The sequence below is a fragment of the Lathyrus oleraceus genome, chromosome 5 (assembly GCF_024323335.1).
Source record: "Lathyrus oleraceus cultivar Zhongwan6 chromosome 5, CAAS_Psat_ZW6_1.0, whole genome shotgun sequence".
Lineage (NCBI taxonomy): Eukaryota > Viridiplantae > Streptophyta > Magnoliopsida > Fabales > Fabaceae > Lathyrus > Lathyrus oleraceus.
This window is the reverse complement of record NC_066583.1, coordinates 609,369,856-609,391,338: the sequence shown is the minus strand read 5'-3', so window position 1 is coordinate 609,391,338 and position 21,483 is coordinate 609,369,856. Positions and strand designations below refer to the sequence as shown.

The 21,483-nt window shown below is 33.7% G+C and overlaps 2 protein-coding genes and 1 non-coding gene across 5 annotated transcripts; 1 reads left to right on the top strand and 2 right to left on the bottom strand.

Moving 5' to 3' along the window:
• Positions 1 to 1,232: 1,232 nt before the first annotated feature.
• LOC127082390 (uncharacterized) lies at positions 1,233 to 2,640 on the bottom strand. The gene is made up of 3 exons (XM_051022626.1): positions 1,851 to 2,640; positions 1,503 to 1,576; positions 1,233 to 1,289 (listed from the first exon to the last, which is right to left on the bottom strand). The coding sequence occupies exons 1-3, from the start codon at positions 2,638 to 2,640 to the stop codon at positions 1,233 to 1,235; spliced, it is 921 nt and encodes a 306-aa protein (XP_050878583.1).
• Positions 2,641 to 3,657: 1,017 nt separating this feature from the next.
• LOC127087001 (uncharacterized) lies at positions 3,658 to 11,593 on the top strand. 3 transcript variants are annotated; one of them, XM_051027834.1, is made up of 14 exons: positions 3,658 to 3,845; positions 4,553 to 4,652; positions 5,487 to 5,614; positions 6,084 to 6,237; positions 6,394 to 6,503; positions 7,007 to 7,090; positions 7,196 to 7,244; positions 7,333 to 7,424; positions 7,847 to 7,973; positions 8,168 to 8,241; positions 8,326 to 9,755; positions 10,319 to 10,432; positions 10,511 to 11,255; positions 11,370 to 11,593. In XM_051027834.1, exons 2-13 carry the CDS (start codon positions 4,560 to 4,562, stop codon positions 11,071 to 11,073), a joined length of 3,018 nt encoding a protein of 1,005 aa, XP_050883791.1. In that variant the 5' UTR covers positions 3,658 to 3,845; positions 4,553 to 4,559; the 3' UTR covers positions 11,074 to 11,255; positions 11,370 to 11,593. The 3 variants fall into 3 exon arrangements, with proteins under 3 accessions (XP_050883791.1, XP_050883792.1, XP_050883790.1); XM_051027835.1 differs by having other exon boundaries at positions 7,844 to 7,973; positions 10,343 to 10,432; XM_051027833.1 differs by having other exon boundaries at positions 7,844 to 7,973.
• An 8,844-nt stretch (positions 11,594 to 20,437) lies between these two features.
• LOC127090061 (small nucleolar RNA R71) lies at positions 20,438 to 20,543 on the bottom strand. The gene has a single exon (XR_007791595.1). It is a non-coding gene; the product is annotated as a small nucleolar RNA R71 (small nucleolar RNA).
• Positions 20,544 to 21,483: the final 940 nt, after the last annotated feature.

Below are 21,483 nucleotides of genomic sequence, written 5' to 3'. Positions count from 1 at the left end.
TTGCAGAATGTTGGAAAAATAATACAAATTAATATTCAAATACTTAATATTAAATATATAATCACTGACATAAATTTAGCAATACATATCATTACAAACGGGTGGTTCAAGACGTTGCAACATTCTTATAATATCTTTGGTCAATCTTGTAATCGTTACATCCACTTCAATTGAATAATTCGATGAGTAACGATAAAATATACTTCACACAGCCTTTAAATATTCATTCATCTTAAGTTCAAGCTTGGTGAACCATATCTTTCTTACGTCGTCAATTGAGGATGAACAATACTCGAGTTTGACAACTCTTCGATTTTCTGGATATCATAATAGAGTATTTAGTTTAAATTTCAAATTCTTGAGAGGTGTGTCCTTAGAGACCCTAAATAAAAGTGGGAGATTTGTGTCATTGAAATACACAAATGCAAGATGCGGATATGTATTCATTCAAGTGTGTTGTATTTTTGTAAATAACATGGAATGAGTGACCCTATATTTATATAAGTTTTAGATCAATTTATCCCTTAGAAACATTATCCTTTCATGAGGGTATATTTCAGAGATGCATATCCGAACACACCATTTTTTTTACAAATAAGGGTGTTTATAGAGATGCACATTCGTAAAGTCCATTGTTTAGTTGTTTTTACAATTAAAACGAGGTGTGTTCGAAGATACATATCCAGAATCACCCCATTTAGGCCTCTTCATTGTGGATGATTTTTGGTAACAATGATGGTGAAGATGGTATGCTAATGTGAGAACCCTTGAAAACAATTTTTTTATAAAGATTTACGGGTTAAAGAATCTGGAAAATGCCAGTTAACATGTTCAAAGTAAGAAGGAAACCACTTTAATTATCAGTCTCAGCCAGTTTAATGTTTTTAGGGGAACCCTTCATTTTAACCGATTTCGAGGATGGTTTCAAATTTGTGGTTTCAGGATAATCAATCTTCCTCAAATGTTGTTTTATGTGCAATTTCATGTTGTCATCAACATACATGAATCTCTCTTAGATCACTTCCACTCGATCATGACAAATATGTTTGTTTTATCATCACTCATCACACCATCATCATCATAAAACCAAAGCTTTTTTTAGTGAGTGTAAATCTCATCCATACGTATCTAGCAACCTTCACTTTCTTTGCAATTAGACAAACACATGGAAAATCATACATCTTCCTAAGTGTACAACCACACTTTGAATAATCTGATCCTACTTTCTCTATTCACTTGGCTTCATGCTTAATAAAATTCAATCCCGCCCAAGAGATGTTGCCACCCAACTGTCAATAAATGATTATATCTTTGAATCGATATTCTAACATAGTAATGCTCTGATCCAAAGATGTTTGCATCTCATTATGTTGATTTTGGAGCATTTGGTTTACGACGTCCCAATCTCGACAAAAATCACCTTTACGATTTCCCAATCAATTATTTAGTGTAACACTTGTAGATTCAACTCTGTTAGTTGTTGTATTACCAAAGTGTCTAACCTGATCGGTCCATGCACAAACAATCTTCTCTTTCACCAGATCCAAAATAATTCTCTCAACATATTTCAAGAAATCTGGATATATCACACACCCACCCATAAAATGTATTACAAATAACTCGTATGTGGAATAATTTATTATACCATTCTAGGCATCCATTCTCTTTTCCAACACCCTACTATGTTTGATAATTTTTCCATCTTGCCCCTTGATTTGTTTGGTGCATACCGCAAGTTTTAGTCGACTCCTCACATTTTTTATTATGTGATACTTATAAAGTAGTGCATACGATGTAAGAAACACATCTGCAACCAAATTCATCAATGCGACGCGATTAGTGACAATTACTTTTGACGTGTTTTTTTTTGTTCTTCAACATAGTCTTGCATATTTCCAAAACCCGTGTAACATTGTCCTCTTTTTCGGATTTCAAAAATGCAAAATCCATTAAAAAAGTCTTCTCAGTATAAGTAACACCATCAATTTCTAGGAGTGGAAACCTATACTTGTTGGTCTTATATGTTGAATCAATTATGAGCATAATGGGAAATATGTTAAACAATTTAATGAAATCAAGATGGGACCAAAATATATTTAGAACAATGACCTTATCCTCATAAACTCTGTACATAGAAACATAATGATCATCATCCAAAAGCTTCAATAGTTGTTGCATTTCAAATCTTGGACCTGTTGCCGCCTTGTTGTTTTGGGCATGCACATTGTATAGTTTCTTGATATTTGAAACATTTGAAGTATTTTTCCTTTTCAAAGTTGCATGTATGTTTTTTGGTGCCTTCATGTTTAATGTCATGTTCGAAACAAGTTCCTTCTCCTTTGGAATAAGACAACATACAATGGGATGATCGACTAACTTGAGACACAATACATAATTATATACACTAGACACCATATTAAATGTACATATTTCATTCGCCTTACGATATACACATAAATTAAACAAACACTTACATTTTCTCGATATGGTGTCATCATGTTTCAACTTCCTAATCGGTGGTTGGTATGTGCCACTTCTTTCACATCCCATTGTTACAAATATTTTTCTTATATCTGAACCATAGTTAGACCTTCCTATTACAATGCCAAATCCTAAATCTTTGCCTCCATACAAACCCATTATAACATATGTTCACGAAAAATAAACTCTTGTTTATTTGTAAATTATCCACGGACATCTACCTTGCCAACAATCGGTCTAACTCCTGGTTTAAAATCGTCATTCACTTCATTCAATATAACATCATCATTCACTTCATCCGATTTAACATTCATCCTGATAATAGCTTTGGAAAACATATCCAGGTGCACTATATCTAACATCAATCATAATAGAAAAACAGATTCAAAACTAAAAGTATCAGATAAATCTAGAGACGCATCTTCAAAACACATGAAACTTAGTGTGGATATGCATATACAAACTCAATATTCTTTTCTCAGCTCAAAAAACATGTTAATGCAATGAATGATGGATGAAATGAATGAACTTTACATTAAATTCAAGCTTCTTTTATTCTAGTTGATGTGATAAAATACGAGAATCATGTTTTGATGTTGAAAAGTTCATTGAGAATGAAAGATTTTTTAGTGTGAACTATTTTTTGATCATGAGGAACAAGAACATGCAAGGTGATGTTTTATTCAATTTCTCGCGTGACATTTTCGAATACGCATTTCCGAAAACATCATTGAGTCGTTAAATAAAGCAACTCAATGAATAAAAATACCATAAATAAGTTGCAGAGGGTTTTACGGAGATGCATCTCCGAAGACATCCATGAAAGTATACGAAGTTGTATCTCTGAACTATATTTTAACAAAAATAAAATGACTAACTGAAATACGAAGACGAATATGGTATAAGGTGCGTGTAAAGATACATCTCTAAATATCAATAAATATATTTTTGAATTTTTATAGATATATCCCGTACTACATTAGAGTAAGATGTGTATTTCTCAAAGAAGATTAGCCCGTATATGTATATATTTTTAAATGAGAACAAAATGTTAGTAGCATTTAAAGAAATAATAAATAAAATAAAACAAAATAGAGTTAAAGAGGGAAAAACAAAGGGTAGTCATTGTAATTAAACCAAAACGAAAGGACAATAAGCGTAATTTTGAATGACAACGACGCTTAGAGAGGGAGAAGCAGCAGCCAAAAAGTTGCATCCAAACAAAGCCTTCTCTCTTCTCTCTCTTTTTAAGACGTCACATTGTTCATTTCTCAGCCTCTTACCCTTTGCTCGTGTTTTCGCAATCTTCCGCTTCTCGAACAATCTCCGCCTCACAGTTTCGTATTCTTCCCGATCTCACCACTGTAAGTAAATCCACTTCCAATCAATGACCTAAATTTCTCGATTCAATCCTAATTTTACAGATCCCTAATTGATTCGTCGATTATTTTTTGTGGTCGATTGAATGGATCGTTTATTTAGCTCACAATTAGCTTGTTTTACTGTTGTTTTTAATGCCTAAATTCATAATCCAGCGCTTTCTCTTGGATTTTGTAGGATTCAGATTCTGTTAGTCTTGAAACTTTTGAAACTTTTGATTTAGGTTTTTGATTGTCAATTTATTCCCCCTTTATGTGGAATTCTATACTCGATTAGTATTTATCTGATCTACTATGCACACCGCAATCTATTTATTGATTTATTTTTAATTATAATTTTTTAGTGAGTGTATGGATTCAAGCTGTGTTGATGGCTGTAGTTAGTTTACTCCCCTGGTGCCATTGTTTTGCATAATCTATGGATTTTTCGGGGTATATCTTAAAGTGACTGTGGCACAGTTTAACATTTTTTAGTTTGTTGCATTAAGAGGTTCATGACTATTAAAACTATAGTAGTCGTTATGGGTTCCTGGTGTGATTGTAGGAATTTTCCTTTTGCTGTTCTATCCAAAACTTAGAAGCTATAAATTCAGGATAAAGTTCGTGGTTTATATTGTTTATAATGTTCCCTGGTCATAATATTACTTGATAGTGATGGCATGCATTTTCTGGTCTACTGCATTTTCATTCAGGGCAATCATGAGTGATGAAGGAGAAAGGACTTGTCCCCTCTGCGCAGAAGAGATGGATTTGACAGATCAGCAATTGAGACCATGCAAATGTGGCTACCAGGTTTTATTCTATTTCTATGTTCTTTTTATTGCACAATAATCCTATTGATGTTGTGTTTTCTAAGTTTACATGTAGATGATCTTTTAACATATTTTTATCTATTGATCTTTTAACATCTGGCATTCTTCAATCCTTACTATTCATCCATCGTTGGTGGGCTCAAAATCAAAAGACATTCGTGTCTGTCAAACTTGTTGGTCAAAGGATCCTAGAGTTTGCCCAGCTGAAACCTTGGTGTTGGCTATGCGCAAGCCACAGAGTCACCTGGATTCTTATTCTCGGTTTCATCATGGACTAATAATCCCATAGGATGTTTAGGGGTTACTTCGTTGTGAAACAATTAGTGGTGGGGTCTATCATGTGTCCCGTGTCGTAGTTTCTGGCTTTGCTGTTTTTTAAGTTGGGTGAGAGTGATGTTTTTTTTTTAAAGTTTTATTTTCTCGCCGTTTCTGGCAGGACAATTTCTCAGTTTTTTGTTTTCTGTTGTTGAGGCACTCATTGTGCGAAGATTTTGGTGATCTAATAATTTTTTTAGCTTATAAAATAATCTTTTCGCGCCTCCCTGTCAATTTTTATTCTTAGTGTATTTTATGCAGTCTGTAGTCGTGCAAGGTGGAATTTTATTGAATCAAATATAGTGTTTTATTAATTATTACTCCTCAATGAATATTGTGGTTACTCTAAATTATTTAGTATGGGTTTGATCTTTTACTGATTAGAATACGTGCTAGTCCCTTCTCTTTGTTGTGTTTTGTTTCCCGAGTCCTGTTTTTTTTTTTCGTTAATCATCAACACACAATTTTGAATGCCAACTGTTTCTGTAATTGGCTGTAGATTTGCGTCTGGTGTTGGCATCACATAATGGACATGGCTGAGAAGGACAACACAGAGGGACGGTGCCCTGCATGTCGTTCTCCATATGATAAGGAAAAGATTGTCGGGATGGCTGCAAACTGTGAGAGGTTATTCTTTTAACAGTACATTTTGTGGGCTTGAAATGTTTATTCTTTCCGCATCCCCTTCCTCCCATTTTTAATTAAGTGCGCATGCATTTGTCTAACCATCTCTCATATCATATAAACTTTTTAAGTAAGTTATAGCACTATATGTATATATCGTAAGCTGTACTTTTTATGTTTCAGATAGAACAAGGTATATCTCAGTTATTATGGGCCTATTTGGTTTTATAAAACATTTTCTTTTAGTTTTTTTCTTTTTATGTGTTTAGACTATTATCTGTTCAAAAATTTGAAAACCGCAAAGCGAAAACACGGTGTTATTTTTGTAATTAAAATTGAGAGCATACAATGAAAGCCTAACAGGCCTTACACTCTCAGTTTCTTAGATCGTGTTAGTCAGAAGCATTTTTTTAAATGCTTCCATGGTTGTGCATTTTTGTAATTGTATCTTGCTGATAATATCTTTGCTTAGATTGGTGGCTGAAGTTCATATGGAAAGAAAGATGAAGAGCCAAAAAGCAAAGTCTAAATCATCTGAAGGACGGAAGCAGCTCAATGATGTTCGAGTTATTAGGAGGAATCTTGTTTACATAGTGGGGTTGCCTCTCGACCTGGCTGATGAAGATGTAATATTTTGATTTAATCTACTTCCAATAGTTACCATCTTTTGCATTTCTTTAATTAAAAAAGTAGCATAAAATTCCACCTTACCCTCCAGTGTCTTTCAATTTTTCCCATTGTTCTCAGTGGATGTTTTTAAAATTTTATCAATATTCATGCAGCTTCTCCAGCAGCGAGAGTATTTTGGTCAGTATGGGAAGGTCTTAAAAGTGTCAATGTCTCGGACGGCAGCTGGTGTTGTTCAGCAGTTTCCAAACAGTACATGTAGTGTGTAAGTTTGTGTTCTTTCAAAATTTGTGGCTCAGCTTATCTTTTCATAGTGGTATTTGCATGATTGTCATAGCAGCCATGGCAGCCACTTTAGTGAGCATGGCAGAGAGGCTCTTGGCCACTCCTGAAAGTTAGTGGCGCTACTCTATTGGTATCCAAAATCTTTAGTTAAACCTCTCTAAAACCCACCACAATTGGCCACTCCTGAAAGTTAGCAGCGCTACTCTATTAGTCAGAAGAGATGTAGTTCATAATTTGTTGGTTTATTAGAAGTGTTTATTTTGAAGAGGACAATGGTTTGGTCCCTATGATGTCCTTTTTCATTCTATTTTACTTTATGTGTAGTTTGTCAATCCTCTTTACTAGTGCTTCTATTGGGTCTTCTCCACACATATTCCAATCAATTTGGATGTGGTTTTGACTTTGTAATTATTTCTTATCATTTTCATCCATTATAATTTTATTAAAAGTTGCAGCTCTTAAAGGAAAGATTTTTGGTTTCAGTTATATTACTTATTCAAAGGAAGAAGAAGCAGTTCGATGTATTCAAAATGTACATGGATTTGTTTTGGAGGGTAGACCTTTAAGGTATTAATCCTTGCACTTGTTGAGGCCTTTTTCTTTTACATATGAGATGATTGACCCATGGTTCTTGCTTATCAGTTTCTTATTTTATCGGTTTTTACATTTCAGGGCTTGTTTCGGAACAACTAAATACTGCCATGCATGGCTCAGAAACATGGTTTGAAAAATACTGATTCCTACAAAGTTTTTTTTACCTTTTCCTTGATTAGTTAAGCTTTTAATTGTGGATAAATTTTGATGAACAGCCTTGTAACAATCCGGATTGTGTGTATCTTCATGAGATTGGCTCTCAAGAAGACAGTTTCACCAAAGATGAAATAGTTTCAGCATACACTAGGTATTTCTATTACATGAGTTTTGATGCAAAGCATATTATGTTTTGATTTAAAAATAAAACCATACTATGTTGCAATTGGTTCATGCCCCTTGTCATGTAAGCATTTCTTATCAGCATTTAGTTTTAGCTAACAATGATAAATCTACCTTACCTTTCTGTGATACTAAACTATTTGTGGATAGCAGAAATTTTTACTCTGAATATCATGTTGCCTATGGTTAATTGTTTGAAATCTGAAACCTGATGACTGTCATATAAAAGGCAAGGATTTTTAACGGCAATTGACAAGCTTGGGTTTTTTTGATGGCTAGTTAATGTCATCATTTATTTTTAAAATGGATTAAGATGGGTTCCCATTGCATAAACTGTGTTACCCTCTAATTTGTGCTTATGATGACTTAGTTACTTTTTTTTTAAAGAAGTCATGTTCAACATATTACTGGTGCTGCAACCAATATGGAACGGCGTTCAGGGAATGTATTGCCTCATCCGTTGGATGATTGCACGAGCAACAATTCAGAGAAACCCATTGCGAAAAATACTTCTAGTGTATGCGTTACTTTTCGTTATACTTATAACTCTTTTTTGTTATATTGCCTCTATTTTTGGGCGTTGGCCTTTACTGCATTGTTTCCCATGCTGACTCATTGTTTAGTTGCTCTTCGTCCAGACCGACTATGCTGCTAAATGCCCTTTGTAGCTAAACATGAAGTTACTAACTTTTTATTTTGATTATGGAGCAGAACTCTGTTAGCACGGTAAGAGGTTCTCCTCCTAATGGAAGTCCTGCAAAGCCTATGGCTCCTCCTGCTGCATGGTAATATATAGTGTTGGATTTGGATTGGAATGTTGAAACTTAAGATTGTTTAAAGTTAATTAACATTTGAATCTGTGTTATTAGGGGTTTGCGGGCTACAAATTGTCAGCCAGCTGCTGGTGGTCTATCATGTCCTACTGGACTGTCCAAGCCCAAGCCTGATTCTATCAGCAGCACACTACCCTTTTCCTCTGCTGTTGCAAGCACAAATCAAGTTTCTAAGCATAATGAGTCAATAAAGAGGCAAGTGTCAAGTGATGGGCGTCATAGTATAGTGCCTGGAGAAAAAAATAACACTATGAATGTCCTGGCGAGTGCAAGTGAAAAAACTTTGGCTTCTGATGTTTCTCTTGCACCTGTGAATTCAAACACCCAATTGTCTTCTATACCATTAGCCAGAGATGGTTGTACAACATCAAACACAACAAAGTCTATGGACATCACATCAAATTCAAATGGCAGCTTTTGTCCCGAAGAAGTGGTTGCTGCTACCAATGAAGAGATTCAAAATTTGTCATATGGGCTGTCCTCTCTTGACCTTGATAGAAATGTCCTAAATGAACATTATAACGTAACCAAACCTAGCAGCCCGCCTACTGATTATGTATTGGTTAAGTCTATGCAATCTCAAGGATCAGAACATATTGATAAGTTTAGAAATGTGGTAAATACAACAAACGCAGCTAGTAAAGCCTCTATATCAGATAGCGAGGTCTGTAAATCAAAACAATATGATTTAAAATTGGATTCTCAATCTAAGCTAGCATCTGGTTATGTTGAAGTAGAAGATGATGCGACATCTTTTGATAGTCAGAGACTCAAGGATCCAGAAGTTGTTAGTCATTCTTATTTGCCTAGGTCATGTTTCCCTTACGTCACAAATCATAATAATCCTCATCCTCTGCAGCATGGTGAACCTTGTACTGTTGTAAATACTGGTTCTTTAGCCACAGATAATGAAGTTGGGTATGAATCACAGTTACATGGATCTAAAGCATTATGCGATGGCTATTCTGAGAAATTAGACAGTACCAGCTCTTACAGTTTGCTTCATGATGAAAGCAATGATCATCACATTGGAAGATTAATTAGTAAAACAGTTAATATTGGAAATGATGCTGCCACAACAGATAATGGTGAGAGTAGTATAATTTCAAATATATTGTCCATGGAGTTTGATGCCTGGGATGATTTGGCGAAGCTGTTAAGTGACAGCACCGAAAATCAGAATGGTCCGCTAAAGAAATCTAGTTCTTGGAATGTTCAAACCAATCAATCAAGATTTTCTTTTGCAAGACAAGAGGAGTCCAAAATCCAAGCCTTTGATATGAATCCCTCTCATGGTGCCAACCAACAATTACTCAGAAGCCGCTCACTCATCCAAGATTTTGTGGAAACAACAGACGTGTCTTTGGACAAGGTGGGTATTGCATATGGCTTTCCCGCCAATAACATTGAGGAATCTGAAAATCTAAGCAGTGGTCAGTTTGTTGCTTCTTCCAATAAGCTTTCTGGTGAGTATTAATAGCTTACATAAACTAGCCACTCTTTCTATTTATGTAGCATTTCTCAACATTGGTTTCTTTTTTTGATTTAGTACTGATGTTATTTTATGCCAATTTTGGCTTGGAGTTTTTCTTTTTGATTGATCTGAATTTTTAAAACATCTTACTTTTGGTGGAATTTGCTAGAAGTAGAACTTTTTATAGGTATTGGGAATCTAGAGAGTCCACGTCCACTATTGAAAGTGTATTCCTGGAAAAATAGTGGTTAGCTAGAATGCTTATAAGTGTATTCCAGAAGGAATAAAGGCTAACGGTGCTCCTAGAGCAGCAAGAGTTGTGTTTTGTCATGGCTGAGGATAAAATTCCATGAATATATTTGTACACGTAAAAAGGTCAAGTGGTCTGGATTTACTCTTGAATTTCTAGATAACCTGCCCTGTCAATTGTGATTTACAGTAGAATAGATAACTTATTATGATAATGTCACCAAGTTGAAATTAAAATAACAGCTTCCAAGCTCCTGTTATCTTTTGTAAAGACATGCAATGATCTTCCTCTATTATGGTTTTCAGCTAACTCAAAACCACAAATTTCAGCGCCCCCAGGATTTTCAGTTCCAAGCAGGCCACCACCTCCTGGGTTTTCTTCTCATGAAAGAATGGGGCAGACTTTTGACTCAATTTCTGGTTAGTTATTGCTTTTTTCGGCTTGCACCTACTTCCTGCATATTGTTTGAAATTGAATGACTGTTTTCCTTTTGACAGGGAATTCATTGCCTGACCCTTTCTTGTGGAGAAATTCATATCAGACACCATCAACTGGAAATTTTGGTGGTGCAGGAGACATTGAGTTTATGGATCCAGCTATTTTGGCAGTTGGTAAGGGGAGGCTTCAAGGTGCGCTAAACAGCCCAACACTAGACATGCAATCCAATTACACCCCACAATTAAATTACCTTGAGAACGAAGCCAGACTTCAGTTATTGCAAAGATCTCTCTCACCACAACATAACCATCGATTTTCGGAAATTGGAAACACATTTTCTCAGCTTGGTGATCCTTATGGAGTTTCTTCACGGATAGATCAATCACATGTCAGTAATCTGGCAACATTTCCTCAACTGTCTCTCCAGCAGTCTAGAAATGCTGTCTTGTCAAATGGCAATTGGGATGGGTGGAATGAATTGCAGAATGGAAATAGGATGGGTATGGCCGAGCTTTTAAGAAACGAAAGACCCGAGTTTAGTAAGTTTTATAGAGGATATGATGATTCAAAATACCAGATGCCAAATTCTGGGGATCTATACAACAGGACATTTGGGATTTGAATTTATTGGTTATACTATTTTTCTCAATTTTGGGCATGGCAAATCCAAGGCAGAAGTGGAAAAGCACAATTTTTCCGGCATTGCTAAAGGTGTTCGAGCTGGCTCTTGCTCTCGGCATTATCTGTCTAATGAACTTATGGCTACGATGATAGTCGAAGACGTGCAGTTTATAATTGCAAATGGTAATTTTTCCAGTCTCCCCTTTTTCCCTTTCTTGCTTGTTAGCCAGTATTATATTTAAAACACGCTTTTCTTAAAAAAACATCACATAATTTTCCTCCCTTTTCTATGTGTAGTTCCGGATTTGCCGAAGCAAGCTGTGTGAGATTTAAGAAATCAACGAAGGATCGAAACATGATCATTAGCTCATAGCCCACATATATCTTAGTCCAATGTTCTCTTATAAGTACAGACAAAGGAAACTTGTCTATTGACAGTGAAGTGTGAACTAATCAACTCTATTTATTGGTATTGTAATTTTCTTTACTAAACTTGAGGATATAAATGGAGGTTGGGAATATGATTCAATGGTGTAATACTTTTGGCAGCAACTTTGCATCTCTTCATATTTGAGATTTTAAAATTTTCATTTTTACTAAACCTTTTTTTTTATCATTAATCCGACTTTAAAAAAATGAAATTATAATTTATATTATATGTTTTTGACACACTTTATATTATTATTATTATTATTATTATTATTATTATTATTATTATTATTATTATTATTATTTATAAAATGAAATTATAAAAATAGAACATCACTTCTCTTTCATCTTCTATCTCCATAGTACCTTCCAATTTATCTTCTTAAGTGTTCGAATAACCCATCAAAATTATAGAAAACGAACTAAGAAGTAAAATTTTGTGCAAGGTATGTGTTTTTCTATTTTCTTTTAAGAAACCTAAGTAAGTGGTTGTTTTGATTTGTCGGTTTTTTTTATACTAAAATCTTAATTTTCTATTAATAATGTGTGTTTCCACTGTATTGAAATTGTCATATGTGGTCTCATTGTTGTCTGTGGTTCCACTGTATTGAAATTGTCATATGTGGTCTCATTGTTGTCTGTGGTTCCACTGTACTAAAATCTTAATAGTTTAATTTGACGTGTTGTCCCTTTAGATTTATATGGTTATTTTTAATGTTATACCTTTAGATTTATATGGTTATTTTTAATGTTATACGAATCTATTGGTTGGTTGTTAAACCATTAGGTTAAGAATTCATCGGAGTACATTTGTATTCATCCTTGTTAAATGGTATTTGGATGAGGAAGTGTCATAAATGAGCTGGAAATGGGACATTGACTATATATATGTTATATGGAATTGGAAAAGTTGATTAAAAATGTGGGATTTACAAATAAAAAATGTATTTGGTATTGCATTCCTAGACCTAGCTTTGCTCGTGGGCTTAGATCACTAAAAATGACGTTTGATGTATTTAAAAGATATGACTTAGTTGATGTGTATGTTGAGCATTGTGTTGATATCCTTGAGATAGTAGATGAGTCAGAGTTAGGACATGACTATTTTGAAGAAGTTCAAGTTAATGATGAGTCAAATTTTGATTGTGTTGATATCCTTGAGATAGTAGATGAGTCAGAGTTAGGACATGACTATTTTGAAGAAGTTCAAGTTAATGATGAGTCAAATTTTGATAATGATGATGTAGTTGAGGACGTGGGAGGAAAATTCAATGTTTATGACCATAATGAGGTTGATGATAAGGGAGAGAAAACCAATGTTTCTGACCATAATGAGGTTGATGACGAGGAAGAGAAAATCAATAATGATGGAGATGTTGATTTAGATAGTGAAGATTCTATTGACTTGGACTCGACAACAATCCTACCATTTGAGACAAAAGATGTACCCTCTGAGCATGATCATGGTGTGGATTTTGATAAACTATATACTCCTCCTGCTAGTGAAGATGAGCAAGAGTATGAGCATTTTCCAAATTTCAAAAATGGTGAGACAATCAAATTTCAATTGGGGATGGTTTTTAATAATAAAGATCTGATATGGGATGCTATTAAGGAATATGCAATGGATAGTAAGAAAAATGTTTTCTTGAAAAAAAATGATGAAAAAAGGATGGTAGTTAAGTGTCTAAATGACTGCAAATTTTACACGAGGTTCAATAAGAGGGTTGGAAATCAATATTGATAAGTTGCAAGTTTATTTGATGAGTATACATGTCATATGACAACACATAACAGACAAGCAAAGACTGAATGACTTGTCAAGAATTTTTTCCACATACTTAGACATAGTCATGACATGAAACCAATTAGGTTTATTGCTAAATCAATTGTTAAACGAGGAGTGAAATTGTCAGCTGATCAGGCATATAGAGCTAAAAGAAGAGCACCAGAATTGATACAAGGTGCTGGAAGTGACCAATTTACTAATTTAAGAAGTTATGCACATGAGTTAGTAAATTCAAACCCCAACAATAACGTTGTGCTACAATGCTTTGATTCAAGTAGTGATCCCGCGTTTGAAAGGATTTATGTCTGTTTATAAGCATGTAAAACTGGATTTGAAAAAAGCTGTAGACCATTAATAGGACTCGATGCATGTTTTTTGAAAGGAGACTATGTGGGACAATTGATGGCGGTTGTTGGAAGGGATGTGAATAATCACATATTTCCAATTGCCTATGCTGTTGTAGAGGCCGATAAATTTGGGAGTGGTTCATAAATTTTTTGATTGAGAACTTGCATGCCATAAATCATAAGCCATATCCTTTCATCTTTGATCAATAAAAGGTAGCATGTTATAATGTGTTCTTATAGTTCAAGGTATAATTTATTTCAGACCCGTATCAATGTATTATGTTTGTATTGTTTTATAGAGACTTGTCCCAACAGTTTAAGGTATCAGTGCACATGTTGAGCAACCCCTTTGTTATAAGAATTTATATGAGAATTGGAAAAAGAAGTTACATGGGATGGGTTTGAAAGAAATTATGTGGAGTGTAGCAAGGTCTACTACAATTCCAGCATAGGAGAGGATAATGTTAAGAATAAAAACATTGAATGAGGTTGCCTAAAAAGAAATGAAGGACATACTTGCACATTTTTAAAGCAGATCACACTTTAAGACCTATTCTAAGTGTGACCTACAAGTAAACAATACGCGTGATACATTTAACAAAGAAATCTTAGAACATTGAGGCAAATCAATTATCACTTTGTTATAGGGGATTAAACATTATATCGCTAAAATAATTACTACTTAGAAGGAAATGATGCGTAAATATAATGGAGATATTTTTTCTAGGATCCAATTGATATTTGAAAAAAACAAGAAACTTTCAGAAGGTTGTACTCCCAAATGGTATGGTGATGATGATATGACCATTTTTTGAGTAACTAATTGGATTGAAACCTATTGTGTCAATCTCAAACTAGGTAGTTGTGCATGTAGGAAATGAAACTTGACTGAGATCCTTTGCAGCTATGCTATCACATGTATGTGGAGAATCAAAAAACCACCAGAGGACTATGTATATGATTATTATAGGTTTGTTTCATATGTATCTGATTATGTACTATATTCATTTGATCATACCTATATGCTTATGTGGTGCAACTGTGTGCAGGAAAGCAACGTTTCAAGACACTTACTCAAATATCATCTACCCAGCTAATGGACCGCAATTATGGTCTCTAGATGAGCAATTAGCAGTCAATCCACCATTGATGAGAAGAGCAATTGGATATCCCAAAAAATTGAGGAAAAAGACAAATGACGAGCCTATAAATCCACATGTGTTGCCTAGAAATTTTGTCACAGCTACATGCCATAAGTGTGAAGTACTTGGTCACAACATGAGAAGTTATAAGGGAAAGAGAGCTGCAGATAGAGCCATACCAAAGGGTGAAAACAAGGCCAAGAAGGAAAATCCAACCAATACTAAGAAGAAGACTCAAACAAAGACAAAGAAAAATACCAAGGCCAAGAAGACAAATCCAATCACTGTAACAGAAATAGGAAGTTCATCACATGGACTACCTCCCACACAACCAACTCAAGAATAGTTTTAGGATGATCACGTTGTTATTTTGTAATTTCTATTTTCTGTGATGAACAAGTTGTTTTTATGAACATGTTTATATTTTTTTTTATGTTTAAGAACAAACTGTATGTTTATGATATTTCTGATATTTTGTGCAATGTTTAAGGACAAGTTGTATGGACAAGATATTTCTGATATTTTGTGCAATGTTTATGAACAAATTTATGATATTCTGACATTTTGTGCAATGTTTACGAACAAGGTTTTTGATATTCTGATATATCAGAGGTTTTGTGCAATGTTATTGTTATTTGTGCAATGTCATATTGATAAGTCAAACTCTGTCAAAACTCATAAAATACTCTGTTATTAACAAGTTTTCGATATTCAGATATTTTGTGCAATGTTCATCTTCATTCAACATTAAAATTTTACATTCAAAGTTAACACATGTTACAAAATATCACATTAAAATAAACCAAATCAACTACTTCATTATATTTGATAAAACTAATTCAATTAACAATACAAATGTGATGACACAATAAATTTCATCATAATGTTCATAAACTCTAACTTCATCTTCATTTCTTCTCTTTTATTTTGGCCTCATTAATTTTTATTTTTCTTGATTCAATTTTGGTGCAGAGGAGTAATTAGTTCCTTGACTTTTGGAGACATTTCTTCATCGTACCATATAAAGTGGTTTCTCTTTTTTAAACCATTGCAACTAGATTTAAAGAACATAGATGGAGGAAGAGCTCTTTATACATCCCACACCTAAAAAAATGGCGACTTGGGTTGAAATCGGTCCATGATGTTATCAATGGAGATTCGAGTCCACATCGACATTCATTTCAAAATGAATGGCCAAGGGATTAATTGCTAGATTTCAAGCATTGAGACATGATTACAACTTACACGCGTTAATAAGGTGAAAACGAAATGCCAACAAGGAAATGAGATGGAAATAAAATCTATGGTTTGTTTCATATGAAATGGGATGAACATGGTAATGAGAAGGAATTTTATAATAATAATAAGGGTCTTGCTAACTTGTGCCCTTAAGGCACAAGTTAAGGATACTACAATTAGAAAATTTGTGTGGAATAAAATAATGTTTTAAGTTTCAAAAAATTAAATGTATGCATTCCAAGAGAATATTTCTACAAATAAGTCATTAACTTGTGCCCTTGGGACACATGTTAGAATTATCCTAATAATAATAATATAAGTTATAACTTATATTTATTTAAAATCCGATTAATGATAAAAAAAAGTTATTAATAATATAAATTTAAGAGTTAAATATGTTTGTGGTCCTCCTAAATATCTTAAATTTCTTTTTTAGTCCCTCAAAATATTTCATTCAAAGAATGATCCTCCTAAAATTTTCCATCCACAGTTTTGGTCCCTAATACTAAAACCATCGCTAATTCAGTCGCTAGTTTTTGATAAGTTTTTAAGTTTTTGTGTAAATGAGTAGAAATTGATGATTAAGGTTAGACATGAGTAGAGATTGCATGTATGATATTTTAGAAATAATGTGTTACACGTTTGTTGGCTGAAATGGATGGTCAAAGCATTTTTTTGGGGACCAGGCGACAGATCCTTTTAGAGTGTATCTTGACCGTTTGGTTGCCGATGACATGCATTTCAACATCTACATTGATCATCGTGAGATGCGACTATTTGACGAGATAATGCTATAATTTGGATGGTTGGCATACAGATCATGTCTCACTACTCCTCATCTTCCCGAGCGCATTATGTGGTAATTTTCCTACACTCAGACCATTCCCAGATACCTTGTTGTCTCTGCTCCTCCTGCTTTGACATATAGAAAGATATATGACATGTTTGATGAATATGAGAGTCATCTAGTACCAGGGGAGACACGAAGTATCATAGTTATGAGCGACTGGAGCTACGTCGAAGGGTATATAAGATGGTTCTTTAGGGTGTCACATTCGTACATGTTGCATGCTGCTCCTGGAGATCCGCCGAGGCCAACTCATCAGAAGATATTAGAGGAGGAGCAAACATGGTTAGATCATGTTGATGATGTCTTGCCTAGATGCCGTCACATTGTGGAGATTGTGCAGACATGCATTGATATAGGTATCTTTCCTGATAGGTCTGATGTGAGGTAGATCCTAGATTCCATCATGACGGAGGCATGGGGGGCATTGATATACCGGAGACAAGGCCGGAGGACGGGGGGATTGATTGCCGAGGAGACCGAGGACGTAGAGGATAAGGGTGTACATGTGTTAGGTAAACCCATAAAATCCGGTCAAATCCACCCAAAAAAATCCATAAAAGTGAGTTGGATCGGGTAATTGGGTGGATATGAGTTTAAAAACTAAAAAAATCTATTAAAAAATTGAGTTTTGGATAAAACTGGATACAAACCCAAAAAACTCACTGACCTACTAATTAAACATTTATTATTACAATTTTAATGATTTTGATTAATATTAACTTAATTGTTGCAATTTTAGTCTCATGAATATTTACTATTTTAGTGAACCATGACTTTAACCAATTTTGGATGTTTTCCTCTTTAGTTATTTTGATGCTAATACGATTTTATATAATACAACTTTAGCTTGTTATTGGTATTTTATGATAATTTTTATTAGTTGATGTATCATATATTATTTTATGATGCTAAGATATAGTAAAAATATGTTATCTAATTTTTTAATATAAAAGCGTTAAATAATTTTTATGGAAAAATATGATGACTCATCATTTTTTCATTTAATATTAATAAAATAGAAAAATTTATTTGAGCAACCCAATATCCAACCCAACCCAATCCAAAAATTAGTAGATTTTCCCAAACCGACCTATTGGTATAGCGGGTGGTTATTTTAACTCACCCAAACACGAGTGTTCTATATGGATTTGGTATTGAATTTGGCCAAACCCAACCCAAACCGGCATATGTACGCTCTTAGTAGAGGAGACAAAGGAGATGTAGTTCAGATATACTCAATAGTGCATTAGTATATAGTAGTAGAACTATGAATGATACTTTATTTTGTCATCAGGCTACTTTATTGTTGTTCTCGATTTTTTTTATACATTTAGTGATCTTTTATTTATATATATGACATTTTTGGATCATCTTGACTTATGTACGACATTTTTTGCATATCGCTTGTATGGTTTAAATCTTCCTCTGAATACACGTAAACAAAACATAACATGAAGAGTTTTGTTCTGATACGTTACGAAGATACATCTATGTAAAATAAACGGAGATGCATCTCCGATACAATACACTTTTAAAATAATTTCTGAGTGTGATGCATGATATACGTTTTAAATTGTTACAGAGATGCATCTCTGGAATATCTTAACGTTTAATCAGTGGTGCGTTCGGAGATGCATCTCCAGAATATGAAGAGCATTTTGGTATTTTCACTTGATGTGTAAGTAACATATAATATGCATTAAAAAAATGTTCCAGACACTTGTTACAAAGCTATTCATTAAGAAACGTTTTGAGTGGTCCGTCCGAAGATGCATTAAGAAACGTTTAATCAGTGGTGCATCCGGAGATGCATCTCCAGAATCTGGAGACCACTTGTTACATAGCTATTCATGTCATGTTTCAGGCGTTCAGTTTTGAGTGTTGAGTTTCACATTATTTGAAATAATTATTTTTGAATAATAAAACTTCAAAATCAATTTATAAGCGGGATGTGTGTCACGTGACAAGTTAATTTTGTATGGTCGAATAAGGTCCAATTTAAAATTATAAGGCATACAAATTGAATGAAAGAAATTAACATGCCATAACATTAAAGATTGTATTTTCCAGATTGTAAACTATGCTGAAAATAAGTATAAAATGAAACACAATCAATGTTTAAAATAAATATGGCGGGGATAGTGGAACCACTAGACAAAATATTCAGAAATAATAATTAGTTGTAATTTTGTCCACTAAGTCACCTCAATTGATAGCTGTGTATGAATATTAAGAGTAGATACGCAAGTTCGAACTCGTGATATCCTACTTTCTTCACTTTTAAAAAGGTGAATTTCAATCATTAAATTATTTGACAAAAAAATAAAATAAAATAATTAGTTGTAATTTCTAAAAGGTCTTTTTGAAGTAATAGTAGTAAAAATAAGAGATACAATGGACGTTATGATTCAGATTGATATAGTACGCACCCTTAGTGTTGCTCACATACCTCAATGAAAAATCATAAATTCACCCTTATCAGTGTAAATATTCGATTATTGCTGTCTAAATTGGAAGATTTAGATAGAGAATCCTTACCATTCATTAAGATACATTCATAATCCATTATAGAATCGATTATGCATCATCTAATTGATTAAGCTATAAATCTAATATATTAGACATCTTAAATTTTGTTTTTTTGATCAATTAAGTAGATAGTCTCCTAATCAACTGATTAGGCTAATTTTTTTTTGGTTGTTTTAATCAAAAAGTGAGAGACTTATCTTTTAAGTGTGGGCGATTTATCCATACTACTTACAAAAGCATCCTTGTGCCTTTACAATACACTGATCACTTAGACATACACGATTAAACGAGCTTTCATATTTTCTCCCTTTCACACTTTGAAGTTTTAAGTCTCAACGTTATCTTTGAATTTAACATCACACAAGAATTTTGAGTCTTCTTGATGAAGTTTGAGATATTTCCGTATTAGTTGCCATCATCTGAGATGTTTTAAATCACCAATGATCACAAATTCTAATTCTTCACTTGAGCTAATTTTAGTTTGATTCAGAAGGATAACTCGATCTTAATCGACCACCTTGTGCATCTTTGATCGCTTGAGCTAACTTTAGCATTTTCCTGACTTCAACTGTTGTTATCATTAAAACCACTTCAAGTGTTGTTAATACTTTCAGTGTTATTACTACTTCAAGTGTTGCCATCATCAAAATCATGTCAATATCAAAGCTAAGCAGTTGCTTCTTGAATCTTGCTATCCATGAGCTTTATCATCTTGAATAACTTTTTTATTATACTTGCAAACACATGGATTCAAAATTCGAACTAAAACCATCTTTGTTGTCTATGGTGCTTAAAAATCAATTTTTTTGTTTCACCAATGGATGATCCAAATCTTTACTTTTCCATTTTTCTTGGATACTCTAGAACTTTGAAATTCAGTGGAGTCACTAGTGATGCCACTAGACTTAGACTTTTCCCATTTTCATTATGGGACAGAGCTAGAGCTTGACTACACTCTCTATCCTCTGATTCCATCACAACATGGGATCAATTAAAATTTGTTTTTCTTGCTAAATAGTTTTCTCCTAGTAAAACCATCTAGCTAAGAAATCAAATCACAAGTTCTACCAAAAAGTACGGAGAATCACTTTATGAAGCATGAGAGCATTTTAAGGAGATGTTAAGGCTATGCCCTCATCATGGGATTGCAAATGGTAACTTGTTCATACCTTTTATAATGGACTTCTAATAAATAAAAACATAAATGATACTTATGCTCTCATCAAAGATATGTCACATAATCACTACCAATGGCAAAATGATTGAAAGTCCATTGAACGTTCACCCTCTATAAAAGGGGACAAGTACGAAATTGACACTTAAGAATATATTGTTGCTAAAGTTGAAATTTATTTAAAAAATATGATAAATTGAATGTTACTGTTGTCATCCCTGATGTTTCACCTTGTGAAATTTATGAGATTAATGGTCATGCTTACATTTAGTGTAAAATAATTTCAAATTTAGAGTATAACCTACAAAACCTTAATTACTTTGACCACTCTCAAAGATGGAATCCATATTCTAATACGTATAATTCAAGGTGGAGAGATCATCCAAAAAATTTCTTACGAGAACACCTCTCCCCAACTACAGTTGGACTCTTGGGGTTTCAAGGACAAAAGAGTGTTTTCGCTGCCAAAAGTTCAAATCTTTTAAAAACTAATTGAAAACTTTATGATCACTCAAACTAAACTAAATGGTGAGTTTAAAAACTAGAACATGCACACAAATGAAATCCTTAGGCAACTAGTATATAAGGTAGATTCCATGGCCACCCATAATAAAATGATGGAGATTCAAATATTACAAGTATCATAACAAATTTATTCATCCCCTAAACCTCCAGAGACATTTCCAAGATAGCCCGAACAAAATCCAAAAGGGAATTTAAATGTGGTCACCCTAATATGGGAAGCAACTTAATGACCCTAAGGAGAAAGATGAGACTGAAAATGAGGAAAGGTCCAACCAACAAGTGAGGTTATAGAGAAGGAAAAAAAAACACATGTCTCTCCAACACCATAAAAACCACCCATCCCATTACTACAAAGGTTTGTCAAAACTAAGATTGAGGAAATATTTA